Source organism: Panthera uncia, chromosome C2 (assembly GCF_023721935.1).
Source record: "Panthera uncia isolate 11264 chromosome C2, Puncia_PCG_1.0, whole genome shotgun sequence".
NCBI lineage: Eukaryota > Metazoa > Chordata > Mammalia > Carnivora > Felidae > Panthera > Panthera uncia.
This window is the reverse complement of record NC_064810.1, coordinates 66,732,154-66,751,319: the sequence shown is the minus strand read 5'-3', so window position 1 is coordinate 66,751,319 and position 19,166 is coordinate 66,732,154. Positions and strand designations below refer to the sequence as shown.

The 19,166-nt window shown below is 38.6% G+C and overlaps 1 protein-coding gene across 3 annotated transcripts in view; it reads left to right on the top strand.

The window, feature by feature from the left end:
* The first annotated feature begins 3,634 nt into the window (after positions 1-3,634).
* Positions 3,635-19,166, top strand: part of KPNA1 (karyopherin subunit alpha 1) — a 69,144-nt gene continuing 53,612 nt past the window's right edge. Inside the window, exons 1-2 of one of the 3 annotated variants that reach the window (XM_049628268.1) lie at positions 3,880-4,562; positions 4,717-4,757. In XM_049628268.1, coding sequence (XP_049484225.1) covers positions 4,754-4,757 — 4 coding nt within the window. In that variant the 5' untranslated portion in view covers positions 3,880-4,562; positions 4,717-4,753. Of the gene's footprint in view, positions 3,838-3,879; positions 4,563-4,716; positions 4,758-6,086; positions 19,154-19,166 lie in introns of those variants that run through there. The other 2 variants (XM_049628269.1, XM_049628270.1) reach the window with 2 other exon arrangements.

Sequence of the window (19,166 nt, the reverse complement as noted above, 5' to 3'; positions counted from 1 at the left end):
GGCAAAAGACATGGACAGACACTTCCAAAGAAGACATCCAGATGGCTAACAGACACATGAAAAAATGCTCAACATCACCCATCATCAGGGAAATACAAATCAAAACCACAATGAGATACTACCGCATACCTGTCAGAATGGCTAAAATTAACAACTCAGGCAACAACTGATGTTGGTGAGGATGTGGAGAAGGAGGAAAACTTTTGCACTGCTGGTGGGAATGCAAACTGGAGCAGCCACTCTGGAAAACAGTATAGAGGTTCCTCAAAAGATTAGAAATAGAACTACCCTATGACCCAGCAATTGTACTACTAGGTATTTATCCAAAGGATATAGGGGTGCTGTTTTCAAGGGGCACATGTACCCCAATGTTTATAGCAGTGCTATCGACAATAGCCAAATTGTGGAAAGAGCCCAAATTACTCGGTGATAAAAAAGAATGAAGTCTTGCCATTTGCAACAATGTGGATGAAACTAGAGTGTGTTATTCTAAGCGAAATAAGTCAGAGAAAGATAAATATCATATGACTTCATTCATGTGGAATTTAAGATACAAAACAGATGAACATAAAGGAAGGGAAGCAAAAATAATATGAAAACAGGGAGGGACACAAACCATAAGAGACTCTTAAATACAGAGAACAAACTAAGAGTTGCCGGAGGGGTTTTGGTGGAGGAATGGGCTAAATGGGCAAGGGGCATTAAGGAGGACACTTGTTGGGATGAGCACTGGGTGATAAGTAAGTGATGAATCACTAAATTCTATATCTGAAAAAAAAACAACAAGTTCTTTTAAAAAAAGAGAATATACAATAATATAGCTGACAAAATTTAAATATGCAAGAAGTAGTTAAAAGAGTTAAAATAATTTCTTGCACCCAAGGACAGAAAAGAACATAAAAATATTATGTTAAAAAATATTGTTATATTTTTCTTACACATTTTATTTACTTAACTATCATTAGTCCTCCTATTATGAATTACCACTTTTGACTAGTCCTGTTGCTATTTTAAGTAATAGCATTTATGCAACAGAAAAGAAATATAACAGAATATATAATTTCAAGTAAATACCTATTTTTCATGTTTTTATGTTAAAGTGATAACATATGAGTATAATTATATTATTATTTATTTTCACACCTATAAGATTGAGAAAAAAAAAAGCCAGACATTTTCAAATGGTAGCAAGGATATTTAGAAGAGAAACTTATATACTGCTTGTGAGTATAAATTGGTACAACCACTTTGTGAAATCATCTAGCAATATTTAGTGTATTAGTTTTCTATTTCTGTGTAACTAATTACCAGTAAAGCATTTTCACAGTTCCTGTGGCCCAGGAATCTAGGCTTAGCTGGTTTGCTGGCTCAGGGTCTCACAAAGCTGTAATCAAGGTATAAGTCAGGGTGTCTTCTCATCTGGAGGCTTGACTGGGGAAGAGTCACTTCTAATCTCTCTAAGGTTGTTGGTAGAATTTATTTCTTCATGGTTGTAGGGCTGAGGGCCCTGGCTGCTTTTGGGCTGTCAGCTGGAGGCACTTAGGTCCTAGAAGCCATTAGTAGATCCTTGCCACATGGCCCTCTCCTTAGGCAGTTCACAGCATGACAGCTCACTTCTTCAAGCCCCACAGGAGCATGTCAAGCCCCAGTTTGCTAAGATAGAGACTTATATAATGAAATGTAATCATGGGACTAACATCCAATTATCTTTGCCATATTCTATTGGATATTAAAATTAAGTCACATGTCCCACCCACACTTGATGGGTAGAGATTAATACGGCAACACCAGGGGGCAAAGATCAGGGGGCCATCTTAGACTTCTTCCTATCACAGTTAGTAAGGTTAAAGATGCAATATCCTAGGATCTAGCAGTTTCCCTACACACATGAAGATGTGTGCAAAAATTTTCATAGCAGCATTGTTTGTAAAAAAGAAAAACCCTATTGTTATACAATTTAAAAATGTCTCAAACTACAAAAAGATGAAGTCAGAGAGATATTCACTAATAAAACACATTGCGTGGTATGATAACATTTTTGTAAAAGTAACTATATATATATATATATATATATATATACATATGAATTTTGCTTCAGAAATGGCCTACTGTTGTCTAACAAATTCTCCCACCACTGAGAATCACTGGACAAAACACAAAAACATTAAGGCATGGAGGAGATACCATGGCAGTGAGAATTTATGGGTCCAAGATCTGTAAGAAAAGGGAAGCCACAAGAGGTGAGCCTGACATTTGCCATCACTTTTCCACCTGAGGTGATTGCTAATTCTGAAAGCAGTGGCTGAAAAACTGAGTGGAGCTTTTAGCTATCTCATGGGGCTGAGGAAGCTGGGCCAAGGACAAAAGGCCCTCATCAGGAGTAAGGGTGAACTGGAAAGAAACTAGTTTTCACAAGGACTAAGTCCAGCTCTGAATAGTCTCAGTTCCTGATTGGAATGAATTGATCTCTCCTCAGTTTAACGATGGTGGGGTATACTTGCCCCCAAGTGTCTCCCTTACAACAACCTCCCTTTCCCCAATCCCCCTGCTCAAACTCAACTCACTCTAGAAGATACAGCATTCACCAGTGGAGAATACTGATGTGGCAGGGAGAGATCCAGGACAAATGAACATTGCATAGCCTAGGATTCATGTAATGTAGTCCTCCCTTCCATACTTATAAATGAATTGAGCTACCAGACCTCTTTCACACTGCTTCTCTGCCAGTGTTTTAAATTGATCTGATAAACCATGTCACATGTGAGACTTTCTATTCTGTGACCTCTGCTTGGCTGGCTGGCTTCAGTCCTTTTTCTTTTGAAGGTACTGCTCAAAAAGAATTCCGTCAAATTTAACAGTAACAATTATTTGCCCAAATTTTCATTTGCAAGCCCTTGAGAGTGAAGCAACTATTTATGCTTCATTCAATTTCTTAATTGTTTTTGATACTTCTCATACATTATCAGGCATAGGGGAAGGGGGGGGAGGGAATACCCCGAAGTTTCCTCACACGTGCTGCCTGTGAATGCCTTAGACATGAGGCACTGACTTAAATTTTTTTTTTTTAATGTTTATTTATTTATTTATGAGAGAGAGCGAGCGAGCAGGGAAGGGGCAGAGAATGAGAAAGACACAATCTGAAGCAGGCTCCAGGTTCTGAGCTGTCAGACTCACCAACTGAACCGTCAGATCATGACCTGAGCCGAAGTTGGACGCTTATCGGACTGAGCCACCCAGACACCCCACGAGGCACTGACTTTTAACACTTGAAATACGCCCTCAGCCTTCATTCATTCCAAGGTTCGTTCAATAAACGTGTGCTAGGTACCAACCATGTTAGAGGCTGGTTATGGAAAGGTGAGGCAAGGATCCATCCGCCCTGGAAGAGCTACGAAGACAGGTTTGTAGACATACTTTTGCAATTCAAGCTAAGTACAGTCCTATGGTCCCTACACCACGATTCTCCAACCTTTACCTTTGACTACTACCCTCCTCCTCAGCGAAACCTCCCAAATCCTCGACTCTTCATTGGTTCCCGCTAACCTCTAGGGCTTGCAGAGAAAGACGGCTGGAAGACTACGTCTCCCGGCAGCCTCTGCATCAGGGCAGCAGAGCGGAGTGCGCAGGCGCATGGGTCGGCCCCCGCGCGCAGGCGCACTGCGAACGCCCGCTGAGCAGGGTCTTGCTGCTGGGTGCGCGGCGGCGGAGAGCGAGGGCCTGGTGAGCACCGGCGCTGGCCGGCTGTTGGAGCTTGTGCGCGGGAGAGGAACGGCGGGCAGGCAAGCGAGCAAGCGGCTCACCCCAGCATCGGCACCGGGATCGGTTGCCTTGAGTCTGGTGAGTGCGGGGCCCCGCGGCCTCGGCCCCTCCCCCTCCCGCCGGCGGATCCGGTAGTCCTCGGCGGGACCCGGGAGAGGCCCCGGGGCGAGGGCGGGCGCCGGACGGGCTCGAGCTTGGGTTCCTGGGCCCGGGCGCTCGCGGCGCGTCCATGCGTCACGGCCCGGCGGTCCTAACGGCCGCGCGGCCGGCGGAGGGGAGGGTGGGGGTGGGGATCGCTGGTGTGATCGCCATCGGGAACGCCGGTCGAGGCGAGGCAGGGCGGGGCGGCGGCGGGGCTGGAAGCGGCGCCGGGGACTGCGGGGCGCCGAGGCAGCGGGGCTGAGAGGAGGCGAGCGCCGAGCCTGCGCCGCGGCCCCGTGCGAGCAGGGGGCGGGGGTGGGCAGCGCCGGGTGCTGGGATTTGAGGCAGGAGGGAGCAGGGGGCGCGGGTAGAAATCCCGTCTCGGGAATTCACAAGTTACAGCCCGTGCTGGAGCCGGTGGTTGGGAGGGGGGGGGGGGGGGGGTGGAGACGGACGACTGCAGTTTACAGATGTCATAACAACATGGGCCTGAAGCGGCTGACCGGGGTGTGGTAATTATAGGAATGACAGAACTTAGTCTGCACACAGCGTGTGTAACTGGTGATGCGAGGGAAACAGCGAAGTATTCGATGAAGCGCAAAATGGGAGGAGAAAAACTGAAGGATGACTGGAGTCAAGGAAGTCTTGAAGGAATGTTTTAGGTTTGAATGAAAGTATTTAATGTTTCACTTTTAAGGGAAAGATTTCAAAATCATTGATTTTTAAGGTTTAAATGCCAAGTAAACAAATTTGAAGTGCTTTTTTTCTAAAACATGCTAAAATCAATATTACTTTTTCATCCTTTTTTCCTTTAAGAAACGGTTCCTTCAAAACCCCTGTTTCTCAGCAGTAGATGAGTAAGTGATTTTACCCTCTTGTTGCTTCCAGGCTCATTCTTGACATTAACTTGTTCTTGTATTTGTAATATTTTGGAACGGATCCAGAAGTTATTTCCCCTTAAAGATTGTTAAGATGCAATTTTAACTTTTTGAAGGCAAATGATAGTGAAGTATATTGCATTTTCACTGAAATCATTTATTCTTGGGGGGGCCACTCTGTATACTTGATTATAAGATGGAGGATGTGCGAGAAGGAATGAACATTTGAACTCCTTTCCAGGTATTTTGCCGAGTACTTTAGGTATGGTAAAACATTTAATGCTTACAGTAACTCTGAAGTAGATGTTAATTTTTTCCATTCTACAGATAGAAGCTTTGAAAGTCAGAGAAGTTAAGTAACTTACTTAAGGTCATCTAGCTCTTTTTGGAAACAGCCTGAAAACCCAAGATCACTGCCATTTTAAGAATTATTTCTCCCCTCCTTACATACCTCTTGGTTGTATATGTGTGTGTTTTTCAAAAATTATTACTTGGGGCGCCTGGGTGGCGCAGTCGGTTAAGCGTCCGACTTCAGCCAGGTCACGATCTCGCGGTCCGTGAGTTCGAGCCCCGCGTCAGGCTCTGGGCTGATGGCTCGGAGCCTGGAGCCTGTTTCTGATTCTGTGTCTCCCTCTCTCTCTGCCCATCCCCCGTTCATGCTCTGTCTCTCTCTGTCCCAAAAATAAATAAAAAACGTTGAAAAAAAAAATTAAAAAAAAAAAATTATTACTTAATGCATTCATTCAGTATATACTTAATGAGTGATTGTATGCCTTCAGACTAGGGATACAGACACCGCCAAAACGCTGTTACTACCCCCATGGAATTGATAGTGTGGAGGGGAAGACTGACATAGAGTGAATACAAATATTAACTGCTTGGCATTTTATCAGTCATTATAACTGAGCAGAAATTGTAACGTACTCTAGTAAATAGCAAGTTTAAATGGAATTAGACATGAGCCTTGAGGACAAGGTTTACAGTCTAGTAGAGAAACAAAACATATAAAAACCTAAAACCAAATGACAGAAGTAAACACCTCACCTGAAGTCAGTATACTTGCATTTTGTTACTTTAGGCCCTCTTCAGAGAACTATGATTTAATGTTACGGACATTGACTTTTATCTACGATTGGTACGTAAGAAAAGACAACATGAAAAAAATCTTCATTGCTTATTTATTTTTTGGGCCTTATGAGGTAGATACCTTAGAGACAAATTCTTTTTAAGAGCCCAGTGGTAGGCTTTTTTTTTTTTTTTTTTTTTTTTTTTTTTTAACAAATGACTGTTTTTATTAGATCATTTGTGTTTTGTAAGCCATCCTGTTCATCCTGTTGCTCTTCACACTTTGGCTATTGGGAGTGGGGTGGGAGTTCAGAGCTGTGTCCAACTTTTGTAATTTTCCTTAGCCTCAGCCATGTTATAAACTATATCAGATAGTTTGGAATTTCTCTCAGTTGTTTCCTGGACTATTTCTTTGTTGCTCTCAATTTAGTTTCTACCTTTTCCCTTTCATTTGAGATTAGGGATTATAGCTTACTCTTCTTATCACCAGTGTTTTAACACAATGTTTGCTAAATTAGCAATTGTCTTGATTTATGATGTTTGTGTTTTGAAGTCTGTCAGATTGTTTTTAGAAATATGTATGAATACTTTGCATAAAATCAATTAAGATTTTGGGCCATGCAAATAAAGGTGACTGACCTAGTGATGAAGGTAATTCCCTATTACTCAAAGTCTTTGTTTTAAGATCACTGTACTCTGCAGGTATTATGAATTCAGCCATAATAATGGAAGAAAACATTGGAAATGGTAAACAATTCAATTAGCTGATTGGGGCTGATTTCACTCCGTTCTTGCTGCAGTAAGCAGGAGGTGGCCCCAGGCCAACGGGGGGCCAGATAGGGCCTGCATTAGAAAATTTTGAGGCCCTGCAGTGAAAGAGCAGGGATGAAGACTGATGGAACGTGCAGTTCTGTTTTTTTGTTTTTTGTTTTTTTTTTTTTTAAAGATGTTACAACCCCACCAAATACAGATCTAAGTGATAAAATGTTTCTGACCTAGTATAGTAGATTAATTGGGGCAGTTCTTGAAAGCAGGCAATAATCCAGAATGTGGATAATGGGGATAATCTTCTTCACATAACAAGAATAATGCTGCCCTTCATATACAAAGATAAGTCTGCTTACTCATCGTGATTGATTTTCCAGCATGAGGAGGGATATTTGCTGAGTTGTCCATGAGTCTCTGTATTCTGACCAACAAGGCAGCTTGGGGTCAGAATGGGGGCTTGTAGCTAGGAAACAAAGACAAACAGGAGGGACTAACATCTATTGATGGATCAAGTACTACATTAATTGTTTTCACTTAATTATCCTTGCAAAACCACTTTGAAGAGGTGGTAACATGTATAGGGTGGTTAGGTAACTTGTCCTACTTCATGGAGTACATGATGGAGCTGGAATTCAAACAGGGCTATTTGTACTATGTTCACACCAACCATTGAAACTTGGTTTTTTCTTGGTTTGCAGTTCAGTCTTCCAAGCAGAATAAACTAGATTTAGTTGGTTTAGCATCATGAAATGATACTGTGAAGATCTACTTCACTAAAGGCTGAAGGAAGACTGTTCAAGTTCCTTCCTTTATTGCCATTAAAAAATACAATTTTTTAACTAGAATAATATGTGAAAAACAACTGTCCCCTGTCCTAGCCTCTGTACTATTAGAGGCTATCTTTTTTTTTTTTTAAGCTGTTTACTCTCATTTATTAATAAGTTGTTTCTATTGCTTTTTCATGATATAGCAATTTCAGGCATTACCTATGGACTTTCTTACACACACACACACACACACACACACACACACACAGCCTCTCCCTCCCAGTCTCTCAGTATAATTATCATAGTCCTTTATTAAGTCAATATTCAGAGTGTTTACAATAACTATGTAAATATTCACAACCGAACCATGTACTATTATGATGTCATTTCTTCTGTTAACCTATTTGTGTTTTTCCAGGAGTTAATACTTTTTTTTCTCTCTTTATTTCCTGAAATAGTTGTCTTAGAACTCTGTCTCTTTAATGCAATCTGGACTGGTTACTTTCTAGGCCTACTTGCCACCTGTTATCCTGGAACTTATCTTTACATCACTCTTAAAATTCTCTTTGCCTCTCTCCTGTTTTGGGTCTCGTGTTTCTCCTATTTTTTTTAGCCTCCTGAGAAAGAGTACCTGGGAAGTAAAAACTTTCTGAGATTGTGCATAATTGAAATAGATCTCTAGTCTATCTTAACATTTCATCAGTAATTTGGCTGGGTATAAAATTGTAGGCTTAAAAAATTTGAAAGTCATAGCTTGTTGTTTTCTTGTGTTCCATTGCTGCTGTTGAAGTCCAAAACCATTCTGAATCTTCTTTGTTTGTATGTGATCTTCCCATGAACAAACTGAGCCACCCAGGCACCCCAGAATATTATTTTTAACCCCTGAAATTCCATGATAATATGCCTAAATAAGTTGTTTTGTTTTAATTTTTTTTTAACGATTATTTATTTTTGAGACAGAGAGAGACAGAGCATGAACGGGGGAGGGGCAGAGAGAGAGGGAGACACAGAATCAGAAGCAGGCTCCAGGCTCTGAGCCATCAGCCCAGAGCCTGATGCGGGGTGAGATCGTGACCTGAGCCACCCAGGCACCCCATTGTTTTTTTAATTTAAGGGCACTTCATGAAAGCTTATAAGCAAGAATGCTTCATGTCATTTAGTTCTGGAAAATTTTTTAAAATTATTTTCTGGACTTTAGGTAAAAATAGTTTTCAAGTTAATTATGCTTCCCAGTTCTTGACACACTATCAGCAAACCATACAAGATCCTTTAAGTTTTTCTTTGATTTCTGAGCCCTACTTCCCCATTACCGTTTTCAGTAGGCATTCACTGCATTGTGATTGATATATTCCTTGATTATATATGAATCATTGAATAATTGTGAAATATGTAGTGGTGTGTGTGTACGTATTTAGTTTATTATGTTATAGACCTTGTCCTGTTTCTTACTTTTTTAAATTCAGCATTGTTTTTAGAGACTTTTCTGTTTTGTTGTCTGTACATATAATTGTGTGTGATGTTATTCCATAATACACATCTGGCACATTTTATTTTTCTTTCCCACCTGAGTTGCCTTTCTGGCATCACAAATACACCATGGTAAATATACTCTTGTACATTATTGTGGACCTGTGTGAGAAGTTCTCTGGGATATACACACAAGAGTGGGATTCCTGGGTTATAGAATAGGAGAGCTAGTTTATGTGCCTAGTAGAAGTATAGGAGGGTTCTTGTTTGCCCACATCTTTGTCAGTATTGCTTTTATTCAACTTTGTAATATTTGCCAGCAATGGATATAAAATGGCATCTCACTATTTCAGTTTACATTCTCTGATTACTAATGAGTTTGAGCATCTTTTGGATCCGTTCAAGTTTTCCCTTTTGAAAATTGTCTATTTTGTCCTTTGTTTCTCTTTCCTTTGGGTTACTGTCTTTTTGGTTTGCAGAGGTTCCTTGTGGAGGTTAGATTTGAATGGTCTGTTCCTTTTAGGCTTGGAAAATACCTTCTCTAAGCCTGTCATCTTTCTTTAATTTTGCCTATAGTGTCTCTCATTGAATGGGTATTCTAAATTTGATGCCTTGTTTCTTTGATAATCTCTTCCTCATCAATTTTTTTTGTTCTCTCTTGGAATTTGTATTTGGGTATTGGAACTCTTAGGCTGTTCTTTTAATTTTCTTTTCCTTCTTATTTTCCGTTACTTAGTCTTTTTGTTCTGCTTCCTAAGAAATTTCCTCAGTATTATCTTCCAACCTTTCTATTGAGTTTTTAATTTCTATCCACATTTTAAGTTTCTTAGAGCTCATTCTTCCAGTATCTTAAATTTTTTTTTAATGTTTATTTAATTTTGAGAGTGAGAGCACAAGCAGGGTAGAGGCAGAGAGAGAGAGGGACAGAGGACCCAAAGGGTCTCCATACTGATAGCAGAGAGCCTGATGCAGGGCTCAATCTCACAAACTGTGAGATCATGACCTGAGCCGAAGTTGGATGCTTAACCGGTTGAGCCACCCAGGTGCTCCTGCTATAGTATCTTTATATTGATTCACAGACACTATAATCCTTCTGAAGATAATAGTTTTTAAGTTTCCTCCCTCCCACTCCCATTTGCTGTTTCTTTAAGTTCCTTTTTTTGTTTCTATTGTTGTCTTTTCTGTATAGAGGCTTTCCCCAGCCTTCATCTTACAGGGTTTGCCCATTCATATTTAAGAGTGAAGTGTCAAAAATGGAATTGAAAACTCTGTAGGTGTGGCATGTTGAAGGTGGCCATTTATGGGAGGAGGGGACACTCGTAGGTCCTTTCTCGTGGTCTCATCAGTTTCCCGGATCCAGAAAGAGAACTTCCAGCCTCTTGCCTGGAGGATATATATACCTGGCTGCTATGTTTTGAGAATTCATCTTAAAAAGTAGCTGGAGTTCTCACTGTTCATTGTGTTCATGTAATCCTGTTTTCTGTATGGCACCTGTACTTAGAGTCTCTTTAGTTTGGTTTCTGCAGAGCAATCCTCTCAAGAACTGTAGGGTTGGGGAAGGGATGGTTGCTGGCTCTAAACAGTGGGGGAGGAAATCTGGTTGTGATGACTGTAGATTTTCAGCTAATCTTCTAGGTTTTAGTCCCATTCCTGTCTACCTTCAAAGATGCCTGTGAAGCCTCCTGCTTGCGGGCAGTGTGAATCAGCTTTTTTGGAGGTGTTTAGGCTTTAGAGTTCTCCACTTTGCTAATAAAATATCATTTGACTATTTGTTTTACAGCTTCTAACAAGGTTTTGACATCTCATCTGTGATTCTGTCATTCCCGTGGTTCATTCCTTTAAAAAAATGTTAATAATTTTAGCATCGATTAATCTACCAGATTTACCATTTTATTTCTTTATATAAACTCTTTTTTTCTATTTGAGTATAGTTGACACACAATATTATATTATTTCCTAAACTCTTTATTTTCTGATCTGTTCATTCTTTCCACAACATTTGAGGGACTGCTGTATGCTCAGTGCTATGCTTAGTATACATTTAAAATTTTTTTAATTTAAAATTAAATTTTATTTACTTATTTATTTATTTAATGTTTATTTATTTTTGAGACAGAGAGAGACAGAGCATTAATGGGGGAGGGTCAGAGAGAGAGGGAGACACAGAATCTGAAGCAGGCTCCAGGCTCTGAGCTGTCAGCACACAGTCTGATGTGGGGCTTGAACTTGGGAATGGCACGATCATGACCTGAGCCAAAGTCGGAGGCTTAACCAACTGAGCCACCCAGGTGCCCCTAAATTTTATTTATTATTATTATTTTTAATGTTTATTTTTGAGAGAGAGTGTGAGTGGGGGAGGGGCAGAGAGGGAGACACAGAATCCAAAGCAGGCTCCAGGCTCTGAGCTGTCAGCACAGAGCCTGACACAGGGCTCAGACTTGTGAACTGTGAGATCTTGACCTGAGCCAAAGTTGGATGCTTAACTGACTGAGCCACCTGGCACCTCTAAAATTACATTTTAATTTTTTTTTTTTTTAGCATTTATTCATTTTTGAGAGACAAAGAGTGAGTGAGGAAGGGGCAGAGAGTGCGAGTGAGACACAGAATCTGAACGAAGCAGGCTCCAGGCTCTAAGCTGTTAGCACACAGTCTGGTGTGGGGCTCAAACTTACAGACTGCGAGATCATGACCTGAGCTGAAGTGGGATGCTTGACTGACTGAGCCACCCAGGGGCCCCAAAAATTGATTTTTAAAAAAATTTCTGAGGGGCTACTGGGTGGCTCGGTTGGTGGAGCCTGCAACCCAATCTCGGGGTTGTGGGATTGAGTCCCATGTTCAGTGTAGAGATTATACTTAAAAATAAAATCTTAAAAAAAATTATAATTTCTGATCTTTAGTTGTTAATATGTTTTGGGAAGAAAGGTACATCCTATATGTGCTGCTTCTTAATTTGAAATGTGAAAACCCTCATAAGTGCACATGTGATAGATATATTACAGAACTAATAAATTCAGTAATGAATATGAATTGGATTAAGGCAAGTTTGTAAAGTTTTTTTTTAACATGAAGGAACTCTACACCAATTTTTGGGAAAGATTTATCTAAAAAAATCCAGCTACAAATAAATAAGGGAAGAGGTAGTTTTTCTTAAAGATCTAAAGTATTCGATCAGAACTTTGATGAAATAACAGAACATTGAGATGATAAAATTCTAGCCAAAAGTAAAGAAATTTCAGTGTTTTAGGTAGGCTAGGAAGCTTCACTGTAGTAAGTACATGCTTTCAGCTCTAGTTTTTGAAAGTTTTTTTATTGTATAAATAGTACAGTTGCTTACTGTAGAAAATTTGGAAGATATAGAAAAATATTAATTTGCTCTTAAAGTATTTGTATTCCACTTTAAAAATATAGAAAATAAGTTGGGTTTTTGTTTCTCAGCATCCAGATTTTTCATACGTTATTGGCCAGATTTTTCCCATGTTAGTATTGCTTTTCTCATTTTTCAGAATATTATTATCATTTCCATAACCAAGCCCTCAGTTTGGAAGTTTTAGGTTTACAATTTTTCATTGTAACAATCACAATGCAGTGAACAGTCTTACACATACTGCTAATTTTATTTCATTTGGGTGTATTCCAAAAGTAGAATTACTGAATCCTATGGTATGGATTTCTAAAAATCCTTAGTAAATATTTTCCTTTAAATGTTTGGATATTGAGAATGTCTTTGGTGAACATTGCAAGTTGGGAATCTGTAGATACTGGAAGGTGAAGTCAGAATTCAGGGTCAAAAGTTATAGTCAACTTCTCAGTGGAAGAAAATTTGAAGCTGGGACATGAGAGAAAATAGAGATTTCTATTTAGATTAATGGGGTTAGAGCTAGAAGATGGAACCAGAGATGAGCACCTATGAATTATGTCTACAGCATTGACTTTTCACAGTAGTGGCTTAGGGCTGTGTTTTCCAGGCTTTGCCCCCCCCCGAACACTAGAATGTTGTCACTAAAATAAAGGAACTCTTTGAATCACTTTACAGGGAAAAAAATGAGTAGAATATTTTCAATTTTATTTTTCTTCTCTAATTTTTATTAAAATATTTTAAAGGGGCCTGCTACCACTTGATTAGAAGTTGGTAAGAAAGGAGTAGTATTTACAAATGAACTGAAAGGTTTTTTATACTTAATTCATTTATGCTTAAATTTATAAATCCATAACTTATTTTGTAATCATATTTTGTGGTTTTGGGTTTTTTTTTTATATTAAAAGCATGTCATGTTTTCTAATTAAATTATGCTTAGTTTATATAATTAACTATATTAGTAATTTATGGTGTTTCACAAAGAATATTGTGAATGTTAAATATTTAGAGCTTTTAGTGTGTTGGGATTTACTGACTGGGTGGATTGACTCAGAACAGTAAATATATATCATCTTGAATATAATAAAATATAAAAAGATGTACAGTCAGTATGTTGGGTAGGCATTGGTATAGGATGAAAAGAATATTGAGTGAATCAAGGTCAAGGGATCTTGTAGGACAAAGAAGTTCAAATTTGATCTGAGATATGCCAGAGACTCACTCTGGGTCCTTAAGCATTGAGGTAATACAGCGGAAAAGGTGTTGAGATTAATCAGAGAGCTGTGTGAAGGATGAATTGAAGAACAGCGGAGTCCCAAGGTTAAGGAAGGGTGGGTTAGAGTTTTTTCAGTTATGTGGATATTAGGATGACAAGGACCTGGACCAGACTGGTGGCAGTGAGAATGGACAGGGGTAGATAAAATCAAACACTTGGGATAGAATAGTAAGGAAAATTTGATAATTAACTAAATGGACATGAAGGAAAAGGTGGAAGATTTCATTTTGGAAGAGTAGAGTGCATTCTGTTTTACCACCAGTTTTGCATCTGGTTTTTAATTTTGTTGCTTTCTTGGCTTTATTTCCTTAGAAACCATGGAAAACTAGGCACGATGGCTTTAATTTTTAAGGCTTCTGGTTCCTGAGAGAGTATTTTGAAAAATTATTGACAGTAACTTAGGTTTTTTAAATTAATTGTGTAGGTGATAATACACTAAAAATAATTGCTTAGGGTTAGCAAAATTGTTCATACTATTACTTTGTTGTTCCTTTTATAATCCTGTATAGATTTTGTTTCATTTCTTTGTTATCAAAGTTCCTTTCAATCCAATGTAAGCTTACGTTTCAACTGTATTTTGCATTGTTTTCCAGTAAAGCTTTTGCTTCACTATAATGTTTTTCAGTTGCAGATGCATATCAGAATTTACTTGGAAATCTTTAAAGGAAAAAACTAAACACCAGAGACCTAGTATGTGCTTCAGACTTATTAATCAAATTCTTTGGAAGTACAGCTGAGGTGCCTGTTTTTCAAAAAGCTCTCCCACATGGCAGATATAATCCCCTCTTTTCTCCATAAAGAGGGCGAACCAACCAATCTCAGTTATCAGTAGGGATGTAGAAATATTTAAGATTTTTTATTTTAATATATACTTTTTTTTTTTGAGTAGTTTTAGGTTCATAACAAAATTGAATGGAAAGTAGAGTTCCCATGTATCCCACTACCTTCCCCACCATCAACATTCGCATTAGAGTGGTACATTTGTTGTAATGAAACTAACACTGATACATGATTATCCAAAGTCCATAGTTTACATTAAGTTTGCATTCATTCTTTGTGTTGTACATTCTTTGGAGTTTTGACAAATATATCGTTACTGGCATCCACATAATCCAGTAAAGTATCATACATAATAGTTTCACTGCCCTAAAAATCCTTTCTGCTCTGCTGTTCGTTCCTTCCACCCTGCAAACCTTTGGCAACCACTTATCTTTTAACTGTTTACATAGTTTTGCCTGTTGTAGAACGTCATTTAATTGGAATCATACCCATGTGTTTTTTCAAAATTCTCAATGTGGCAGATATATCTCTGTACCCCACAAAAAGGAGGAGAGGAAGATATTATATTAAATAATCTCATTTATGTATAGTGGCATATAAATTTTTCTTTTATTTTTTTTTAATGTTTGTTTATTTTTGAGAGAGGGAGGGAGGGACAGAGCAGGGGAGGGGCAGAGGAAGAGGGAGACACAAAATCTGAAGCAGACTTCAGACTCTGAGCTGTTGGCACAGAGTCCGACCTAGTGCTCTAACCCACGAACTGCAAGATCATGACCTGAGCTGAAGTCTGATGCTTAACCAACTGAGCTACCCAGGCGTCCCATATGGGTTTTTTTTTGTTTGTTTGTTTCTTTAATTGAAGTTGTAGTTGATACAATGTTACATTACATTCAAATATACAACATAGTGATTCCACAACTCTATACCTATGCAATACTCACCACAAGTGTAGCTACTATATGTCACCATACGACATTGTTACAGTACTGTTAACTATATTCCCTAGTGTCTTCTTTCCCTTCCTTCCATCCCTGTGACTTATTCCATAACGGGAATTCTGTATCTCCCACTCCCCTTCATCTCTTTTACCCATCCTCCCACTCCTCCATCCCCTCTGGGAAACCATGTTTGTATTTATGGGTTGGTTTTGCTTTTTGTTTTGTTTTTTAGATTCTACATATAAGTGAAATCATAGGGTATTTGTCTTTGAGTTATTTCACTTAGCATAATCTCTAGGTCCGTCCATCTTGTTGCAAGTGGCAAGATATCTCTCTCTCTCTCTCTCTCTCTCTCTTTTTTTTTGGTTGGCTGAGTAACATTCCACTGTGTATATATACACCACGTCTTTATCCATTGGTTTATTGTCTATCAGTGGACACTTACTTAGCTTCCTTTTATACCTTGGCTGTTGTAAACAATGTTGCAGTGAACGTAGGGTTGCACATATCTTTTGGAATGAGTGTTTTCATTTTCTTTGGGTAAATACCCAGTTGTGGAATTACTGGATCATTAAATGTTTATTATTTTTGAGAGAGAGAGAGACAGTACAAGCGGGGGAGGGGCAGAGAGAGAGGGAGACATAGAATCTGAAGCAGGCTCCAGGCTCTGAACTGTTAGCACAGAGCCTGATGTGAGACTCAAACCCACAGACCACAAGATCATGACCTGAGCCAAAGTCAGATGCTCAACTGACTGAGCCACCCAGGCGCCCCAAAATGGTGTGAAAATTTTAAAGAAAATATTAACATAGAGTTTAAAAGGGTGATACACCATGACCAAGTGTGTGTATTCCAAGAAGCAATCATTCAATATTAAGAAATCTATTAATATCTCACCATACTTAATAGGTCGAGATAGATAAACTTGACCATTTTAATAACTGCCAAAAAAGTCATAAAAATTCAACACACATTTCAAGTTTTAGAAACAAGTAAAATAGATATGAATGGGTGGTAGGTACTTAGATGTCATTTTTTAAGATATCTCAAAACCATACTGCAACACAGCTGGAGCTAATAGATTGCTGGTAGGAATGCATGATGGTATAGCCACTTTGGAAAACAGTTTGACAATCTTCTGAAGTTAAACATACTCTTATCATATGACCCAGCAGTGTCGTTCCTAGTTTTTTTACCAAGAAAAATGTCAAGAAAAATGACAATATTTGTTCACACAAAAACCATATGTGAATATTTATAGTAGCTTATTCATAATTACCAAAAACTGCGAACAACCCAAATGTCTATCAGTTGGCAAATAGATCAAATGTGGAATACAGTGGAATACAATTCAGCAATAAAAGGAATGAATTATTGATAGATGCAACAAAATTGATGAATCTCAAATTAGTTAATACTGACTGAAAGAAGCCACATTCAAAAGGCTACATACTGGGTGGTTCCAGTCATTTTACATTCTGGAAAATGCAAAACTATAAGGATAGAAAATAAATCATTGAGTGCCTTGGGTTGAGAAGGGAGTGGATTTTCTAGAAAGAGACCTGACAGAACTTCTTGCAGTAAAGGAAATGTTCTCTCTTTGTGTTTACTTAAATGTTAAGTTTTACTGAATGTAAATTATAAATTATACCTCAATAAACCTGGCTTTTTAAAACATGTTTATTTTGAGAGGGATAGAGGGGTAGAGAGCATGCATGCATGTGTGAGAGCCATCCAGGAGCAGAGAGGGAGGGAGGGAGAGAATCCCAAACAGGCTCTGTGCTCTTAGTGCAGATCCAATGCAGGGCTAGATCCCATGAACCGTGAGATCATGACCTGAGCTGAAACCAAGAATCAGATGCTTAACCAGCTGAGCCATCCTGGTATCTTGTAAATACATATTTAATTCTTCCCCAAGAAGACAGTATTGTAAAGATGTTGAGTTTCTTTAACTTACAGTTAGAATGTTATCTGAATATCCAATGACTTTTTTTAAAGAAAGAAAAGATTGGACTAAGTTAATTACTTTTTTGGCCTGGGAACTTCTTTACGTTCTTATTGAGGACTCCAAAGAACTTTTGTTGATGTTATTGTTTTATATCTGTTAATATTTATTATATTAGAAATCAAAACAAATCTTATGTAAAGTGTTTTTTAATGTTTACTTATTTATTTTGAGAGAGAGAGAGAGAGAGGAAGGGGCAGAGAGAGAGAAGAAGAGAATCCCAAGCAGGCTCTGCGCCATCAGCTCATAGCTCCATATGGGGCCTGACCTCATGAACCGTGAGATCATGACCCGAGTTGAAACCAAGAGTTGGATGCTTAACTGACTAAGCCAATCAGGTGCCCCGAATGAAATATTTGGAACACAGAAATACACAGTACACATTCTATTAAGCGTCAGAGTAATGATGTCATCACGTCATAAAGCTTCTGAAAAACTTATGAGTGAAAGTGAAAAATAGCATAGGTAGTATCTTAGTAATATTATGAAAATAGTTCTCATGAAAAGCATTTTTTCACATATGATATTGTCAAATACGGAAAAGTTTGAACCAGTTTTGAGTTTAATGATGGTGGTGGGCAACTTCCTCATACATGCTGGTGTACATTGGTTCAGCATTTTAGAGAGTACTTTGATTCTCAGAATTTTAAATGCACGTGCTTTAGACCTTTAGGTTACACTGTTTAGAATTCATTAATGGATATAACTGAATGTGTGCAAATACATGAAGGAGAATATTGGTTAAAGCATTATTTGTGATAAGAAATTTGTGATAAGAGACAAACCTAATTGTCGTTAATGTTTAGTGTCTAGTTGTTGTATAAAAATTACTTTATTAAAAATAATTTATAGGCATTGAAATGGAAAGTTGTCCAGAGTTGAAGCAGAAGTGCAGAACTGAGTGTATAATTTCCCCATCCATGTACAATAAAAACCAGAAGGATATGTGTATACTTGTATAACCAGTTTTTGAAAGGATATGCAGAGAACCTGATGGTGGTTACCTTTAAGAGGAAGTACATTTCCATTTTTCTGTTTATGCCCTTTCGTAGTGTTCATTTTTTTAAAAATGTGAGCTATTTATTTATTTAAAATTTATTTATTTTGAGAGAGAGAGAGAGAGCATGTGTGCGTGCACAAGTTGGGGAGGGGCAGAGAGAGAGAATCCCAAGCAGGCTCTGTGCTGGCATTGCAGGAGCCTGCTTGTGCACTGCCAGCACATAGCCTGAAGTGAGGCTTAAACTTACAAACTGTGAGATCATGACCTGAGCTGAAATCAAGAGTCGGACACCCAACCAATTGAGCTGCCCCAAGCCTTTTTATAATTTGAAAGGCACAAGTGCACTGTAAGGATGATAGAAATTATTAGTTTGAGTGTTGAAATCATTTGTGAGTTCTCAGATTCCACCATTTAACAGGAAAAGAAAGAAAAAACAGGTGCTGGCATTTCTCATGTCTGTTTACTTTTGCAGAGCAGTTGCTCTAATCAAATAGGACTTCTTGATATTCTTCATCAGTTGTACTTTCTAACATCTGTGCCTTTTTCTTTGTACTCTTCTCTGTTTTGTGTGTCTTTCTCTTTTAACTTCAACTGCTGAAATCCTATCTATCCTTTACAGCCTAACTGAAACACCATCTTCTCTATGAAGCTATCCCTCATCACTTTAGTCAGAAGAGATCTTTTTTTGAACCTTTGGAACTATTTATAGCCATTTCTTCATTACACAAATATCAGATGTGAGCTATATATGGGCCAGACAGCGGGAGTATGCTTTCATCTTTTTTCTCTTCACCTTATAAGGTAATATCCCCATTGTGCACATAAGGAAACCGAGGCTCACAGAAGTTTAGTATTTTTTCTACGTCGTCATACTAAGAAGTAAATTTGAAAAGAGAGCTTCAAGGCCAGCACTCTTCTCTGGACTTGCTTCTTAAGTCTCTTTAATAAACAGAAGTAAGTGAATAGT